The 18,914-nt window shown below is 41.7% G+C and overlaps 1 protein-coding gene across 1 annotated transcript; it reads left to right on the forward strand.

The window, feature by feature from the left end:
- Nucleotides 1-3,323: 3,323 nt before the first annotated feature.
- rfx7b (regulatory factor X7b) lies at nt 3,324-18,322 on the forward strand. Its single transcript, XM_086074114.1, has 10 exons — nt 3,324-3,736; nt 5,687-5,720; nt 9,237-9,322; nt 9,583-9,687; nt 9,779-9,901; nt 11,292-11,408; nt 11,841-11,925; nt 12,009-12,219; nt 13,085-13,380; nt 14,809-18,322. The coding sequence occupies exons 1-10, from the start codon at nt 3,609-3,611 to the stop codon at nt 18,022-18,024; spliced, it is 4,401 nt and encodes a 1,466-aa protein (XP_085930240.1). The 5' UTR covers nt 3,324-3,608; the 3' UTR covers nt 18,025-18,322.
- The last annotated feature ends 592 nt before the right edge of the window (nt 18,323-18,914 follow it).

Raw genomic sequence — 18,914 nt, forward strand, 5'->3', positions numbered from 1 at the left:
CGAGACGTTGCCACGTTACCGTCGCAAACATGGCGGCCGCGTCGGCAGAGGTGCTGCGTAAATCTTCACATTTGGAGGAAAGAGCAAGGGCAAGGACCGCTGAGATGCGACCTTTCGACCCAAATGGGAAGTGACAGGAGATTGACAGTAACATAAATCAGTCCAGAATAGCCGGCGATGCCAGGTCAAAAATAGAGTGAGAAAACAATGATCAAACGAGGAGGTTGAAGGAGGAGGAGGAGGAGGAGGGGGGGGGGGGAACGCGTTTTCTTGAGATTCAGAAGAAGTGTCATGGTTTCACACCTGCGGTGTTGTTCACATGTCAACAAGGTTGGACAAACGAGTGTGACACGTTGTGAAAATCACACTGATTCAAGTCTGGCCACTGGACACGTATAGGAGGAAATACTGTCAAGTCTGGAGCACACACAGGAAGTGTTCCATCACTTAAAAGGCACCAACATCCAGAATAGTTTCATGGTTGCCACATGTCAAGGTTCTGCATCATCAGCGCTCAATCACTTGATTGCTTTACGGCGCACCTAAAGCACGCACGCCTCTGTGACAAAGGATCGCACACATGCGCGACACATTTCAGACGGCTATGTGTGGGTGCTGCTGTACATGCTAACAATGTCGCTTTTGTAACGTGCAGACGTTGGGAGATCAGAGGAATGTCGGCAATCATAAAAAGGCTCTTTCTTTTGAAACGCCTGAATGGAAGGCAAAGGCCTGTGAGGCCGAAAGTTCTATAATAGCGTCACAAGAAAAGTCAGGTTTCCTACTGGGGGTGCCACGAGTCAAGTTAGCTCTTTAGTTAGCTTTAGTTAGCAAGTTAGCTCTACTTGGACTGAAAATGCAGCACGCCTCATAATAAGGCAGTGAAATAATAATAAGGCAGTGAAATAATATTAAGGCAGTGAAATAATAATAAGGAAGTGAAATAATAATAAGGAAGTGAAATAATAATAAGGCAGTGAAATAATTAGGGTTTTTCTAATGATAAAGATTAAACATTTTGAACATAAAAAGTCTTGTTTATTTGGTTACAATGTTGAATTTCTAAGTAGCGTGCTGCATTTTCAGTAAATCTACATTCAAATCCGAACCTCAAAACTTTTATTAGTCATATGACATGAATTAATTCCTCTCAAAACGGATGTTAATGTTTTATCTATCTCAGTGAGCGGCCATTTTCTCTTGTACTACCACTTTTTTGTCGACTTAAAATGACATCACATTTTCAGTTGACAGCAAGTGACAAAATGAGATGGAAAAACGGGTGGATTTAGCTACTTAAGTCAACTAAGGGATATTCATCATTACCTGTTTTTGAACCCAAAGCCCCTCTTTCTGTGTCACCCGATGCAACGCCAACATGTTACCAAGTTTTGCAATCATCCATAGTTAGTTCATTCATGAATGACCACAAAAGCTGATGTCTGACCTGCACACTCAGAACAAACATGGCAAGAAACTACACTAAAAAACGGACATGCAGTTGAGCAATTTGTAGCAAGGGGAGGAAGGAATGTGTAATAGATTCCCTCATGTTCCTGAAAGTTTTTAAGTTATTGCCGTGCTGTCATGCGTTGTGATTATTAGCACTACCCGCGTCCATCAACAGATGGCACTATAAAATAAGTCATGTATTTAGGACTTGTTTTTCTTGACCTACTGACTTCGTTCTGAGTTTGCGCTCAAATGTTTCCCAATGAGATCTTGAAACCGGATGTTTAATTCACTGCTCTCTTATATTGACTCTAAATATGCATTTTTAATAAGTGCAAACAATTACTTTAAAGCAGCTATGCAGATAAGACATTAGGGTGTCATTTGTATTTCAATTTACCTTACCTGGTAAGTCTTTTATTATTAATTATTAACTGTTTCTCAGATTACACAAATCAAGTGGAGGAAAACAGGTTGAAATGTTGACAAGAGAAAATTGTGAAGGATATCCTGTTGTTGTTTTTAGCTTTTAACCTCCAGACTTCATGGTCACAAGTACACTCGAAGCCCTCATATTGGAAGTATGCTCACGGGTTGTACAAGTATGAGGAGGTGGTGCGATTTATTAATAATATTTCATCCTGCCTGTTTATTTGCCCATCATTTGCCACGATCTGATTCAAGCGCTACCTGCAACAGCGCCTCTATTGGTTGATAGCGACATTACAATCAAAAAAATAATGTCATGCTTTATACAAGGAAATGCCAAATTCCGGTTTGGATTTTCAAAATATGAGCATTGGTTATTTACTGGCGTTCATGTTTCCGTTCATAAATGTAATTGCTTAAATGTAAATTGCACTTAAATGTATATGTTATTCATTTGTTTTAACTGCTGTTTTTTTTTTTTTTACAATGTCTGATTTGTACTTCATGTAAGGCGCTTTGGATGCAGATAAAATTGTTTTTGAAGTGCCCTTTGAATAAAGTTGCGACGAGTTGAGTCGAGTCGAGTTGAATGGGGTTTGAATGGTCTTGAAAGCAAAGGAAGATTTTGAAATGTATTTAAAATATATAGTATCCAAGCGGAGCCGTTTTAAGGCTGACGTGAGATTTGAGCATCGGAGTTCTGTGCCAGTTGGAAATTATGGAGGGATTTGTGAGGGAGACCAAAACGACTCTTTCTCAAACAAGCACATGCTAATAATACTAATACTAATTATTATTTTAATAATAAGTGGAAAAGATTAATCTGTCCAGGCAGGCACCCATAGCCCTCCTCTGCACATCCCTGCCACCAGTTAACTAATCGCGTGTTGACATGATAGGAATGTGATAAGTTATCACATTCAAACGCGAAAATGATCAGGTGCAATGTGATGTGATACTGATCTTTTTTTCTTTCTAGTGTGACAGCAATGCTTTTGTAATTTTCTCTTAAGATTCTTACTACCCAAGTATCGGCTTCAGGATAGCTATGGAGCTAAATGGATCACCAGCTTGTTAGTGCTATTTACCTTGTAGGTCACTTTTCACAGATCTTATTTGAAAAGGAATCCATCGTGTGATCAAAAACGATATACTGTAAATCAGAAAATTACCAAACTTAAGCAAGTTTGAGACGGTTTAAGACAGGGATCACCAACATGGTACGTAGCTCCATGGGTGAAAGATTTGCTCAAGTAGTATTCTACGACTTTTTCTACCACCAAAGTTATTTTCTGTTGAGTAACTTGTACTTAAACAAGATATAGAGCTACCTATCCCGTGCTATCTACCAGCCATTACAATCTAGATCTTATTTTGAAGGTAAGAATGAGGAATGTTTCCGGTCGGGATTGGCTACCAGCGTGCAACCTGACGCAGGCAGCTCGTCCTCGGCTGCCGCTGGCTGCTGCAGGCGTGCTATTGGAGGTAGCGGAGGGACCTCTGCGAAATGCCTGGTGCATGGCCGACCTCCCCTATTTTCTCCTTCTTTTCCTTTGGCTTTCCCTCCTCCCGCTGCCCAGTATTTGTAGGCACCATGCTCCGCGGCGGGCTGCCCTAGCTGCCTGAGGCCGCCCCAGCACAGCGGTGCGGTGGGTCCGGTGCGGCGCTGTGCTCTACCGGGGATGCGGCCTGCTTGTTAAAGCTCCCCCACCACCCCTCCGACCGCGATGGCTGATGATCAACAACAAGCTGACCAGAAGCCTGCCTCGGGACTCGGCTCCCTCCCAACGCTGGTGCCGGGACTCCTGGGACCCGAAGCGAACGCGTTACAGTTTAAAATCAAGAATTCAATTTGGTAAGGATGGAAATAAAGCCCGACGTAGCTGCGGTGTCCTTTTTTTTTTTTCCTTCTTCTTCTTCTCCACGCTAGCTCCGTCGTTAGCGCATCTACTAGCTGCACAAAGCGGCTGCGAATAAACAACGCGCGTTGGCACAATTCACACGGAAATGAGGCAGCAGAGAAGGGAGCTGCTGGATGTTTGCATGGAAAGAACACACCAGCGTTGCCTTCGTTCAGTAGTAGCTGCTCGCATCATTAGCATGGAGCCACTGGAGGCCATGTTACCGATGACAGTCTACCCATGGGGCTGATGACAGGTGTCACAGCCAAGTGCAACATCTGGGGGGGGGGGGGACATCACTTCAAGAGATTTTCATGCCATATATGATGCGTTTTAATAACCATCGAGTGTAGTAGCGGCGTAGTACATAGTAATACTCGCTGATGTCAGTCGGCCATAGCGTGCACAGGTTCACTGTTAGTACACTGCAAAAGCAAAGCTTCATAAAAATGAGAATAAATGTCATGACATGAGGAATTTGGTGCTTAGTTTAAGCAAAAATGATCTTGCAGTAGAATTGGAACGTTTGACTTTGCAAGATTTATTGAAACAAATAAGCCAAGTTTGTAAAAAAAAAAAAATCTTGTTTAATGTTGGTATTTTTAAAGCTAAATTTACTCATTATAAGTAATAACGTCTTATTAGCAAGTGAAATAATACCCTTACAAAATTTTGGGATTTTTTTTTTTGCCATGATTTGTGATATTTAATATTGGTTAGTTGCTGAAGTGTTTTTACTTGTATTTTACTGGCATTAGGCGAAACCTCCCATGTCCAAATTTGTAAAAAAAAAAGAAAAAGAAAATCACAAATTGATAATTGGTGAATCTGAGTCAAGTTATTTTTATATGTATTTTTTTTTTTTTTACAAATTATTGACCAATCTGTTGAAAATGGCTTGTTTCCTTTGACCATGCAAAGTTAATAACTCGCCTATTTTTTTCCATGAAAGTGATGCTTTTTTTTAATTCTGTTCGTGTAAACAGCAGACATGTAAGAAATTTGAAATATACTGCAAAAAAAAAAACAGTGCGGACCAAGGTGCTCCTCAAAAAAATTCCCCATTTGATCGTCGGGCCATCAATGCACTCCTACCTTACATGTCTTATTATCCTTAAGATTAATTATAAAAATCTTACTTTGCAAAGAAAAATGCACTTTACAGCATGTCTTTATCATATTGAGAGCTAAAAGGGTCACGACATTTGAAACAACTTTCATTATGATGCAGTGCAGTTTGACATGAATCACAATAATAAGCATACTACGCATGATGCAATAGAAACAAGTTCAGCTGAACCGTCTGCCGCCTCCAGTGTGTCGTCGAGGCCGTCATGTTGTTGCTTATGTGAACATTGGCACAGAACAAAGGGCAGTAAATTCACAACTGCACAGTGTACAACCCTTCATCCTGTTGCTTGTTATGCCAATGCGTGTAATTTATTGTGCTAATATTACTCATATATTCCTTTTTCCAGTTTATCATGACACAATAACTGTTTTGCACATGAAAGTTATTGAGTGACGCTCTTTTTTTTCAATCTGCTTTATCTACCTCGAGGGGTCATTTGAAACAGGCCCATCTGCTGTTAACACCCTCTGGGAGTCAAAACTTTTATGATTCTGCAATCAAACAGTTGTTTATAAGTAGATTTTACTATAACTCGTCTGCAGACTTCAGAGCCCTACTGAGTTAATATTCAATTAGCATTTTCTTAATGTGTTCAGGACCAAAACCAGTCGGTGATTCATAGATCAGTAACATAATTTTAAAATCTATTCTACAGATGACTGGAAACCAGTGTCAAACCTTTAGATAATATATTCAGATCTCTTTCGTTATAATGTTTAAAAGCATAGTTGCTGCAATCCCAATATTTATTTTGTTGTCTTTTTCATTGCAGCAAATCTGTACAATCAAAAGTGGACAGCATATTGGTGAGTATCCACAATGCCACATGATTGCTTACCTGCATATTGCTGCATACACGACAGCGGAACATCTGAGGTCAAACGCAATCCAGGGAGGGATGCATTTCAGATGGGTGTATGTTTGTGTATCTGTATTCTCAAAACTATTTTTTCAAATTAGAAATAATGGCCGCCAAACATATGCCACGACAAATCCATTAACCACAAGATTCGTTAATGACATTTTCTTAATTGTCATACACAATACTCTATTGCGTAAAATAAGTTAACCGCTGTTAATAATAGTACATTTTCACAACAACAACAAAATAACTAAAAACCCTGTAAAGTGAATTTAGAGATTCACCATTTCGCTTTCAGTTTTCCACATTTTTTAGGCATGGCTAAAATTGTGCCTAGTGACACTGCATACATAAGAACTTGAGCACCTTTGTTTGCATCAGTTGGTATCCAGCAAAATCGCAATAAGTAGTTAGCTAGCTTACTGTGTTAACATCCCAAAAGTACATCTTCCAAGTCCTAGCCCCGACCCACAATCTGGTGTGACCACTTTAGAGTGACTCGTTGTCACAGTGGGGACAAATGGAAGTGTCTCTTCTATTTTTGGCAGTCTATCTGATGATATCAGGAATGGAGAGATTTGCTGTGGGGTTGATTATTTTGTAAATTTGCCCGGTTTTTGTAACAGTGAGGCGAAAGTAGAGAGCGTCTCCCTCACAGGCACGTTTTCAGAAATAGGCAGATAACAAAAGATTTACTCGGTTGTTTAATTTCATGCTTGATGGGTGGGCAGGCACTCCAGAGACCCTACTATTAGTTTACAATCCATTAAAAAGCCAATTTTACGTAATAAGTCCCTTTGTATTGACAACATTCAGTCTTAATGCTTTCAACTTAATGAGGCTATTCCTTGGAGTGTTGTTAAAACGAAAGCAGAACAGCACAGTCGGGGTACGTCTCAAGTCGCACGACTTCAGGCCCATTTGACGTTTGGGGTTCCACGTTTTAGGGATGAACAATTCATCATATTTAAATTGACGTCACAGTGTAGTAGAATGCAATTTTCAAATCGCAAAGGCTACAATTTGGAAAGCAAACAAAACACAATGCTTAATTTATATTGATTGGTAGGCTAAACTATCTATCTATCTATCTATCTATCTATCTATCTATCTATCTATCTATCTATCTATCTATCTATCTATCTATCTATCTATCTATCTATCTATCTATCTATCTATCTAGCTAGCTAGCTAGCTAGCTAGCTATCTATCTAGGTAGCTAGCTAGCTAGCTAGCTAGCATCCATCAACATATCTATCGCTAGCCATAGCTATAGCATAGCTAGCTAGCTAGTTATTGTCTTGAGCTATCTATCGGCACTATAGTGCCTAAATAATCCCAGTACGTAAGAGCAGTCAACTTTTACATATCGTTGTTTGATGAAATGTGAAAAGCTGAGGTGATAAAGCCACTGATTTGTTATCGTTAGTGTTGTACCAGTAATCTAACTTGTCACTGACTTCTGTAAAAGGCTTTTTTTTTTTAAATCATTCAACCCAATAACCAACAAACATACTAAATGTGCTGTGCTAAAGTCTTTGCAGTGCTGTAAAAATAGACATTGTTATTATAACATACTGGCCATCAAATACCTGATCTTAGAATATTTTTTATGTGTAAATTACATCAATGTGGTTTGTTGTGAATTTAGCAGAGTACCACACACGCGTTGTCATATCAAAGCTACTTAAGAAGGTTTTTGTCTGTTTTCATTTAAGGGGGCTCGGCGAGGGTGTCGGGTGTTTGACAGATTCAGGTTGGCAGGATGAGTCCTCGTTAAGCACACAGACAGCACAAATTGTGCTCCAGAGGGTTTATTTCACTTTAAACCTCCTTTGGAAGTTTGAAGAAAAAGTAGTTATGATACTTAAGCTTGACAAATATTGGCTCAATAAGTGATGACACGGTACATAAAAAAATGGCGTTGCACAGATGCCAAACTTCTTCATTAGCTGAGCTACTATGTAAAATATGAATGAGCTCTCTGAATTTGTTCTGCACATACCCGGAGAAACTACAGTTGGTCATTAACTACAAATGTACATCAATTAACAAAATAATTTAACATGGTATCAATGTGTTTTGACTACAAAGGATCAAAGTACATAAAAATAGATCAATTTGGTGTATTTATAGCCATTTGCGTACGTTTTAGAATATATTTTTACCATTTTTGTAGATTAGTAGGATTTGATTTTGAGAAGTTGCAAATGTTCACTTCTACATCATTCTTAGGAAATCACAATGCCTCATCACTGGTGAGCTGTTTTTCGAACACAGCGGTGGGCTACTCATGTGGTCCTTTGGGGGTCACTAAATATTGTGTAAAAATGTAAACTACAATTCATCAAAGACAGTTCGACCTTAATTGACAAAGATAAAAATGATGGACATTTTAGCTATAAGTGTCGTTTGTTAGTTTTCTAAATGTAAAATGTACTTTGAGTATGTTATGTTTTTTTTAAGCACTCTCAGTTTCAGTGTTAGTTATTTCGGTAGTTTTTGTTAACTATAATAACCTTGGTGACAGTAGCACCATCCTGATGCATCTCTAACCCATTCATTGCCATTGACGACTATAGACGTCAAAAATTCATTTGAACTTTTTCTATTAGTTTCACATTTTTTTCCACTTTTGTTAACAAGAGTATGAAAATGTAGAAAAAATTTGTATTGTACATTTAGAATAGATATAAAATTTGTGATTAATCTTGAGTTAACTAGTGAAGTCATGTGAATAATTACAATTTAAAAAAATAATCGCCTGATGCCCCTAATAAAAAAAAAGAAAAGGAACAATTATTACAAATTAGAGTCGTCAGACAATTACATTTTTTATTTCTAATTAATTGCATGACTTCAATAGTTAACTCACGATTAATCACAAATTTTATATCTGTTCTAAATGTACAATAAAAAAATTCTAGGTTGTCACACTCAAAAAAAAAGTGAAACTAATAGAAATAGTTTTAAATACATTTCTATTAGTTTAATATTTCTTTTTCATTTCTTTTTTTTGTATTGTACATTTGTAACAGATATCAAATTTGTCAACTATTGAAGTCATGCGATTAATTACAATTAAAAAATGTAATCGTTTGAATTTTTTTTTATTAGGGGCGTCAGGCGATTTATTTTTTAAAATTGTAATTAATCACATGACTTCACTAGTTAACTAACTGTTAATCACAAATTTTATATCTGTTCTGAATGTACTATAAAAAAAATCTAGGTTTTCATACTTTTGTTAGCAAAAGCGGGAATTTTTTTTTTAACTAATATAAATATTTCAAATGAATTTTTGCCGCAATGCAATGGCAGTGAATGAGCTAATAGTGTCTATGATCATTCAATATCATACAGCCTCCGTTTAAAAATTAATTACAATTTTTTTAATCGTCACCCATGTCAAACCGCTGCATTGATCTCATCAGCGTTTGCTTTTGTTGTGTTTTCACAGCAAGATGTTGAGAAGTTTACAGACATCGAAAAGCTCTACCTCTACCTTAAGTTGCCTTCTGGTCCAAGCAGCGGCAATGATAAAAGGTACTGCTTCTATTTCACACTCAATCACAAACAAGCGCACTGGAATCAAGGTTTCCATATTTTCCCGCCGATGCTTCTACGTCTGCTCGACTCGTGATGATGTTTTTGGCACTGTTGTCTCATTCCTTGTCCGAAGTGATCCTCAAAAAAACCGGAAAGAAGAATTTTGCTTTGTGATATTGTTGGGGATGATCACACGTTCATGCCAGCTTGTGTTTTTAACTCAAACATTGACATATGTAGACTTTTGCTATACCTAGCTGTCTGTGTTTCATTTGTTTCCCCATATCTATTCATCACCTCAACCCCCAAATTGTGCCCAATTGGACTGAGAATGAGAGGGGGTCGTCCACTCCTGGATTATGGTATTCAAGTTTCTGTCTTAACACGAAATGATGCGTCCCAGTGGAGGACACCGCCTCACCACTTTGCTTTCTCCTCTTGCACCAACTGCAGCGATCAGAGTTCCATGTCATCGAGTCGCACTCAGCAGATGTACGCGTTCAACTGGATACGGAATCACCTAGAAGAGCACCCGGAGACGTCCCTCCCTAAACAGGAAGTGTACGATGAATACAAGTGAGTGCGGTTTTGAGGATCATGTCCGATGTGGCACCGCGCCACATTATTCATATTTGTAAGCAAATGTCTGGTTAACAGTAGTTGCTTTTCTTTCTTTCTTTTTATTTATTTTTCAATAAAGAAGAGTTCGGTGACTGTGCAGAGGAAATTGGTGATGACATCAATGTTGCTCGGGGCTCAGGCAACGACCAATCACAGCTCACCTGTTTTCTGAAGCTGAGCTCTGATTGGTTGTTACCTGAGACCTGGCAACTGTGATGTCATCTTCAGTCGACAGCAAATGGAAAAAATGGCCGCCCCCTGAGATGGATAAAATGGCTGGATTTTGCTGCTTAATTTATATTCCATTAACGCAATATTAACCACAATGCCATATTTAGACTAGTGGGGCTGCATAGAACATATTATTGTAAAAAAAAAAGAAAAAAGGGGCTGACTTCCCAATTATGTAAAATTTGGGAAAAAAACGAAATAATTCCCTGAGATTTACCCAATTTTAATATGATCTCTTATCAGATGGCAGATTAAAAAAGAAAAAAAAGATTACAATATGCGTCGAAATGCCAAATATTGCCGCTGATTATCAGCCCGGCTCATAATCGGCCCGGGCGATATAATATATATATCACTAAAAGTATTTCACTTTAGGATATGATAAATATTTGGAGCTTAGCTCATTTAAAAATAAACATTTCCGCATTGCTAGGTAACACTTGTTGACTATTATTTATCTTAGTACTTTGTCTAATGCACAGGTTCTAAAAATAGCTCATCTCTATTTTTATTTGATTTTGCTATTCTAGAAAAAAAAATAGCACTGCTCACTAGTGAACGGCATCTCATTTTTTGTTGCTACTCTTAGAAATGGCACTCGCATCTGCGTAATTTTGAAAAATACAATATTTAAAAAATACAATATTTAAAAAATAATAATAACACAAGCATACGTCAAAGGTCAATATTTTAGAGCAATACCAAACCATCAACTGGTGCAACGACAACAATGGCAGATTCGGTTTTTTTTTTTATTTGTATCAAACCGGTAGTGCTTCACATTAATTAGTACCCAAGGTGTAGGTATAAACGGGAATTAAAATGAATTTTGGAAGTATCCAATAACTGCTAGCTAGCTAATAGCACAAAGATGTCAAAATGATAACAGGCTACAATTTGCTTATAGTGCACCATGACTTTTTGCCAACAAATTGTTTTCTGTTTTATTTTGGATGGTCTTTTTAGCATGTCACTAAGTTTGAAGTGTGCTATCAGAACTTATGTGACTCATCTCAGTACATAAACGCTCGTGCATTTGATATTAATCTTATCAGGATTAAGTTATTGTTTCCCCCCCGCCCCCCTGAAGGTAACTGCTTTTGTTCTTTTGCAGGAGCTATTGCGACAATCTCGGCTACAATCCATTGAGTGCAGCAGACTTTGGGAAGATCATGAAAAATGTCTTTCCAAACATGAAGGCACGTCGACTCGGGATGAGAGGAAAATCCAAATATCCTTTCAACAAATTTCCCATTTTCCATCTCCAAATGCTGTAAAATTAGCTTGAGCACTTGATTCCTATTAATTTTGTTACCTTTCAGGATGAATTACTTCAGGTGCATTTCAGATTTAGTAACAAATAATAATAATAATAATAAATAGATGTATTTGATAGTTTTACCACCTGGTGGCGCTCACACCTTAATTTCTCTAAGCATTGTCTTTCTGGCTCCAGCTCATGTGGCCAAATGAGGACAAGTGCTTTAGAAAATGAATGAAGGCTTTATTAGACAGCTTTCTATTTTAGAAAACCTATTTGTGGCTGCTTTTTCCTAGTAGGTCACAGTTTGCTTGAAGTAAAGAGATAAAAGGGAGAATATTGTAGAAATGAGTTGAATTTCAGAACAAAATTCAAAAAATGCAAACCTTAACTCCTTCCAACATATTGTTATAGCGGGTTAAGAAAGAAAGCGTTTGTTCACATGCCGTCATTACCCAACTTGGATCTGCAAAAATCAGGCGATGGGGTACGTTCTTCTTCTCCAATTAAGGCGCAAATATTATGACGTCTTCATTCACTCACCTGTTGTCTGCTTTGTTTCCACCTCAGTGTGAACTGATGGAGCCGGCCGGACAGTCCCCGAGCGCTGAGGACGAAATGAGGTCAGCAGCCTGTGGTTTGGTATGCGAGTGGGCCCAAAAGGTCTTGAGTCGTCAGTTTGACAACGTGGAGGATCTGGCGCGTTTCCTGCTGAATAGCCACTATATCGGTACCAAGTCCATGGCTGCGCTCACTGTTATGACGGGAACACCCACAACAGGTACGGAGGATGAAGAAAAAGTTGATTTGAAGGCCATTTTTTAAGAAACAAGTTGAAATTGTATTACTTCATTAGTTTTAGATGGATCATATTTGCATGGTTTCCCCCCCCCCCAAAAAAAGTGAACTAAATCTTTACATGTTGTGCTGTTTTTAACAGTTGTTCATTAAAATGTTCCAGATTTATTATTTATATTATATTTAATTAAATGTCATTCATAACAGTTAATCGTTGCATTTGACCTGTAGGGGGCAGTCGTGCACTGGTAATGTGCACCGTTAAGAGAGTCTAAAACGTTGTGTTTGACATCAACGATTGTAATTTTGTGGCTATTTGACTATTGAATTATTGTTGAACAAATGTTGTGTCTATTTGACTATTGAATTATTGTTGAACAAATTTTGTGGCTATTTGAACACGTGAAAAAAAAAATGTCAGTAGAAAGCTGATTTTTCGTTACCAAAATTGAGCTTTGAATTTGAATGCTAATTGTGGTCATGCTATTCTAGTTCTCCATTTTTAGTGATTCTTTTCCTACATGTAAACTGTTAAATGTCTCTTAAAGGGTAAGTCAAAATTGTATTTATTTGAAGCATTAGGCTCAGGAGCAACTCCACTATAGCCATTAAAAACACAGATTTCTGTTTAAGTGAATTGCAGTTGTTTTTGTGCTTTTCATGAGTAGATTTTAAGTGGTTGCATTTTCTACTGTAATGGCCTTTTTTTGCCCCAGCAAATTAAGTGAAAGATTTGATTTAAAGCAAAAACGTACACAACATTAACATGTCATTAACGTTTCTCTAAATTCAGTGAGAGTTGATTATTTGTTTCTTAATTCTTTCTCTATTGACTATTTCCTCCCCAGGCATGAAGACGCCAACACCCGCCTCTGCGTTTGTGCCCACAGCCGAGGCCAACTCCTTCCAGCCCCAGGTGAAGACCCTGCCCTCGCCCTCTGTCGATGCAAAGCAGCAACTGCAGCGAAAGATCCAGAAGAAGCAGCAAGAGCAGAAGCTCCACTCTCCTTTACCCAGCGACGCGCAGGTCAAACGAACGGAGGCAAGCACCCCCGGCCCGACCATCCCCTGTGGCAGCCCCGCTCTCCTGTCCCCTCAGCCCACCATAGGCATCGTAGTAGCAGCTGTGCCCAGCCCAGTCACGGTAGGAAAACGTTGGGGGATGAGCTTATCTATTCTTTACTGTCAGCTGCAACAGAAAGGAAAAAAAAAGAAATTTAAATTAAAAGGCCATTTATAGCCCGCCATCCATTTTTTAGCAGCCCGCGGCATATACTAAATACATTATATATTGGTTTTATATACTGCATAGCTTTTTTAACTATGCAAAGACAAAAATTAACTATTTAACATCTTGTAAAATCCTAAACTATTTGCCTTATAAAAAAAAAAAGCTGTTCGGGAAGCAGTTAAAAATAAATAAATAAATAGATAGATAAATAAATAAACAAAACAAATGTATAAAAAATGTTTGACAAATTTTCGTGTACTAAATACATTTAATATAATAATAAAAAAGATCAATTAAAGCAACAAAAAAAAAAAATCTATATCAATATTATATCCTTCAGGTTTTTTGTATATGGCCCTCAAACGAAAAAGTTTGGACACTCCTGCCCGAAAGGTTTGCTTGACTAACTGAGCCATTTTCAACAGTAAGAAGATAAATATTTTGTCTATAATGAATGTGATTTCATTATTTTTTTGTACTATTAATACCTTTAAGAACTAGATTTGCCACTTGCTGTCAACTGAAGATTTTTTTTCCTGTCTGAACCCGTGCTCATGAAACAGGTAACGACCAATCATGGCTGAGTTTTATGACCAAACCCAGAAAATAGGTGAGCCGTGATTGGTCGTTACCAATTCTTCAGCACGGGTGGTGTCATCTTCAGTCGACAGCAAGTGTAAACATTTGTTTTTAAAGGTATTAACTCATTCACTACTAGCCATTTTCACTGAAGCAAACCCCCTTCGCTCCCGTCTGTTTGACTGAATTTTGACTGATTTTGCAAGGCCCACAGAATATTGTGTTGCTATAAAACATGGAACGTACTAAAAGAAAGATTTAGAGTCTCTTCTTTCATCAGAACAGAAAGTATATTTCTATCTGTGTCTGTTATGCAGCTATTAGCATTACAATATAGCTAAGTTTCATCATTATTCATGGTTGATCTCTTATACTCTGCTGCTATCTGCTGTCCGTTTTTTGTAATAACTACCATTGCTTCAAGCATTCTCTTCAGTTCAGAGGCTGCATCAAAGCCTTCTGTATGCTCTAGCATAACAAACGAAAACAAAAACGTATAAATATGTCTTTGGGAGCATGGTAATATAAAAAATAGAATGTATTTATACGTTCTTGGGAGCAAATGAGTTAATTGTATATGAAAAATAATTAATTAAGTTATCAAATTAATTCCGGACAAAATATTAACTTTTTACTGCTGAAAATGGCTCAACGAGTACCCCTTTAAGTAAAAAATGTAATGGAAAAATCGCCGGGTTTTGATTTTATGCACAAGTAAAATGAAGTCATCCAAGATACCGCTGTGTTTTGTCGTTCTCCCAGGTACAGAGAAGCAGGCAGCTAATGACTTCTCCAAGCCCTGTCGGAACAACTGAGGGAAAAGTGCTGCCTGTGAACTTATTGGTCACCCAGACACTGAAACAGTCCCCCAAAACCCCACAGAACATCCCAGCCAGTCCCGTGGGAGACCGGTTGGCACGGCACGGCACCCGGTACGCTCAGATCCTGCCCAAGCCTTCCGCCACCAGTGCCATCACACTCCGGTCCCCTCCCACCCTGCTCATTACCAACAGCCCCATCAAAACTGTGATGCCCACTCCGCACGTCAGCTCGGTCAACGTGGTCAAGATGACGGCCATCGCGTTAGCTCCCAGCAGCAGCAGCAGCTGTACTACCAGCAGCAGCGCCGTCGTACGCTCCGCCTCGGCCGGGATGGGCGCGATTTCCGGCTTCGACGAGTCTCAAGGCGCGAGCCTGAGTGCTGCAGTCAGAGCTGTTGCCTCCAGTTTGACCGCTTCCACTGACATCAAGGTGTCTGACGCTGGAAACTACAGCGGCGGCGCAGGTGCGGAGGAGAGAGTGGCAAAGTTCAGGGCCGCTAGTGAGCCAAGCTTCTCTGTTAAGTGTTCTCCAGGACCAGACAGGGTCTCGAGGATGAGGAGTGACTCGGTATCCCTTTCCACTTCGGTAGCTGTAGCTGGGATTCAGGACAGCAATAACAGTAACTGCCATGACAGCACCTTGTACTTGACTATTGATAATCGCAACCCGATTGGTAGCATGTCAGCCACCGGTTCCGCTCTCAGTATTCCGGCTTTAAAAGACCCTTGCACAGACGGCAAGAGTCCCAGAAAGCGCACAGGCCCGACCGGAGAATCTCACGTTATTCCCGTAAAGCGAGTTTTTATATCTCAGCAGCCGCTCGCTGCAGCTGACAATCCCAAACTTGGAATCAGTGCTGCAGTGAAGAGGATCCCTCGACCGGGAACTCCAGCCCGACCGGAAAGCGCCCCGTGCAAAGTGACCGTGAAACCCGTCGCAGTCGGCCCGACGCATATCCTGGCGCTCTCCGACTCGCCCATCACGCACATCCAGGGCTCCCCGGCTATCGTCCGACCGCAGGCCTTGCCGATGAAACGGGAAGACCGTTCCCTCGCCGGCGAAGCGGCAAGGACGTCCGAGCAGGCCTTGTTGCAGCAGATCACCGCGAACACGCGTGCCATCCAAAACAACTCAGGAGCACACAATGCCTCTGTGATGAGCGAACTAAAGAGCACAATATGGGAGGAGGGTCAGCTTGACGAGCTACGGAAACACGCGCAGGTACCGGCGGAACACAAGCAAACCCCTACAGACCAGCTTTCTCTTATAACCCAACCCTCCGACGCGCCGGGCCAACTCGTCCTGGCGCAGGAGATGGTTGACTTTGCCGGTTCTCAGCCCAACATGGACTACTTCCCGTTCAACGACGACGACATGACGCAGGACAGCATCGTGGAGGAGCTGGTCCAGATGGAGGAGCAGATGAAGCTGAAGGGTCTTTTTGGCAGCTGCGTGGACGCCTCCCTCCAAGGCCAGCTGGCGGCCAACCAAAGCTCCGCCCTCAACGCTCACCAAGCAGGGACGGCGTTCTACCACTCGGCCCACAGCAGCACCACTCCTGTCCAAACTCCCACGCCGACTCCCACGCCAACTCCCACGCCCACCCCTACATCTGAGATGATCCTCAGCCTTAGCCACAGCCTGACAAGAGAAAGCCCCTGCTCCCGCATGGCTCCCATCACCCCCGTGGACGGCGCGCTCGGTCGCCACACCCCCATCAGCACGCCGCTGTCCAACTGCAGCAGCAGCGTGCCCCCGAGCCCGGTGGAGTGCCGAAACCCTTTTGCCTTCACGCCTATCAACTCGAGCATCACCGGTTACCACGACGCCAGTATCGTCTCCAGCAGCCCCGTCAAGCCCATGCAGAGGCCAATGGCGACACATCCCGACAAGGCCAAACTGGAGTGGATCAACAACCGCTACAACAGCAATTCGGCCGGCCCCTTGTCCAATCACAGCATCGGAATCCTGCCGAGCTACCAAGACCTGGTTGACGACCAGTTTCGTAAGCCGCACGCTTTCGCAATACCCGGCCAGTCGTTTCAACCTCAAACCAGGCCGGATTCTGCTCATTTCGGCGCTTTGACGCCTATCTCGCCCGTCACTTCTGTGACCACGCCCACAAAGCAGGAGAGTTTCGCCGTGCCGGCCCCGTTGGACAACAAGGCGCCGACCTCGTCGGCGTCGGGTACTTTCCGCTGCCGCAGTGTTAGCCCCGCCGTGCGCCAGAGGAACTCCAGCGGCAACACCGGCCCTCAAATCACCACCACCGCCAATACCTCCAGCGCCACCCTCACCGTCGTCTCGCCTTTTAACTCGGCCATCACCTCCGAAGTGCTCAGCATCCTGTCCAACACCCAATCTGCCGGTTCCGTCCACAGCATGGTCCAACGCAGCCAATCCGTACCGTTGAGCATCATGATGCAGAGCGAGCTGTTGCCCGTTCAGGGCCCGAGTAACACCGCCAAAATCACCAACGTACTTCTCAGCAAGATGGAGGCGGACGGGGACGAGTCTGTCCGCGGGCTGGGGGTCAACAACCTCCCGTCCAACTACACGGCACGCATGAATCTCACGCAAATCCTGGAGACCACTCCGGCCTTCGCCGTGGGAACGTCGCACCAGGCCCCGCTGCCCGTCACCTCCGGCCCGGCCGCTTTCGGCTACCTCTCCAACGCCGGCGGGGATCAAGTGAGCTTCTCCGCCGGGGACAGCCAAGCACAAGAGGGCGCCGGTGAGCAAAACCAGCAACAGCAGCTCCAGGAGATCCCCGTGCAGACGCAGCAGGAGGCGGAGGACGCTCAGCAGCAGCTGGATTTCAACAACACCGTTAAGGACTTGTTGGGCGACGACACCCTCAACCCCAGCTCGCAGCTGGTGGGCCAGGTGGCCTCGGAACTTAACGCGGTGGCGTCCGACTTTTCAAACGACATCCGACTGACCACAGATCTGTCCAGTAGCATCACTGACCTTAACACCTTGGACACAAATCTGCTGTTTGACCCCAACCAGCAGCAGGAACAATATGAAGACTCGACACTGGAAGAACTGAAAAACGACCCGCTATTTCAGCAGATATGCAGTGATACTGTGAACTCCGGCTTCGATTGGCTGGAGAGCAAAGACCAGCCGACGACGGTCGAGATGCTGGGCTGATCTTACCTTTTGATTCTCTAACACTTCTGTTCTGTGTCGCTCGTTCGTTTGGTGCGTATCTAGTATATCTGTTTTTGAAACTACAGTTCGTTGGGATTCGTCTGGACTTTTGCCGTTGGGTTTGTTTAAAAAAAAAAAAGAAGAAGAAGAAGTGCCAGGCTTGCCCTTTTCTCTCTTTTCTCTCGTTCTGCTGATGTTCCGTTCCTTTCCTTCGTTTCCCGTTTCCCGCCGTCCCCTTACTCCCGTTTCTACAATCAGAAATGAAAGCGTTGGAAATAAAGAAGATTGAAGTAGCTCAGCATGCAGTGGTGTGTGAGCATTTTGGAGAAAAACACATCTTCCATTGTTAGAACAAATCACTAATGCAATATTGAACAAACACGTGTGGAAGTGAACCGAGATTTGGCACAATATGACATCACCAAAAATGTTGTAAACTATTTTCCGTGTGTGCAGTTCAACCAAATGTAGATAATAATACGGCGGTAGTGTCGCTTGTTGGACGTTTGCCTGCCATATCGAAATATTAAAAAGGGTAGCGATTCAGGCTGCCGGGTGCTGAATTTTTGACAAATTCTTTCTACTTTATCGTAAACCAAATCAGTGTAGAACTGATTGACGCCTGAAGCATTGTTGACATTTTTTTCTTTCTGAAAAGCCTAAACTCGTACTGTTGAAGAACTTCCGAAGGGAGTAGATGAAACGGTAGAGACACGATGGGATTCCAGGCCACTTGTCGGACGAAGTGGCTGCCTTATTCCTTACGTCGAAGGCCTTATGCCATCTTAAGAGAGACTGTACATAGACAAATGTTAAGATAGAACCATGCAGAGCGTCTTCGTCATATCAAGGCAGCTGTTACTCTTGATATTTTCAGCACTATTCCTTCA

The sequence above is a fragment of the Leptonotus elevatus genome, chromosome 4, assembly GCF_054856555.1.
Source record: "Leptonotus elevatus isolate MCC_2025b chromosome 4, RoL_Lele_1.0, whole genome shotgun sequence".
In the NCBI taxonomy this organism is placed as follows: domain Eukaryota; kingdom Metazoa; phylum Chordata; class Actinopteri; order Syngnathiformes; family Syngnathidae; genus Leptonotus; species Leptonotus elevatus.

Bases quoted from the DNA above. Each gene is read 5' to 3' on its own strand.
- rfx7b (XM_086074114.1), top strand. From the start codon at position 3,609: ATGGCTGATGATCAACAACAAGCTGACCAGAAGCCTGCCTCGGGACTC. The intron at 3,737-5,686 runs GTAAGGATGGAA...TTTTCATTGCAG, and splicing joins AAAATCAAGAATTCAATTTG to CAAATCTGTACAATCAAAAG. The intron at 5,721-9,236 runs GTGAGTATCCAC...GTGTTTTCACAG, and splicing joins CAAAAGTGGACAGCATATTG to CAAGATGTTGAGAAGTTTAC.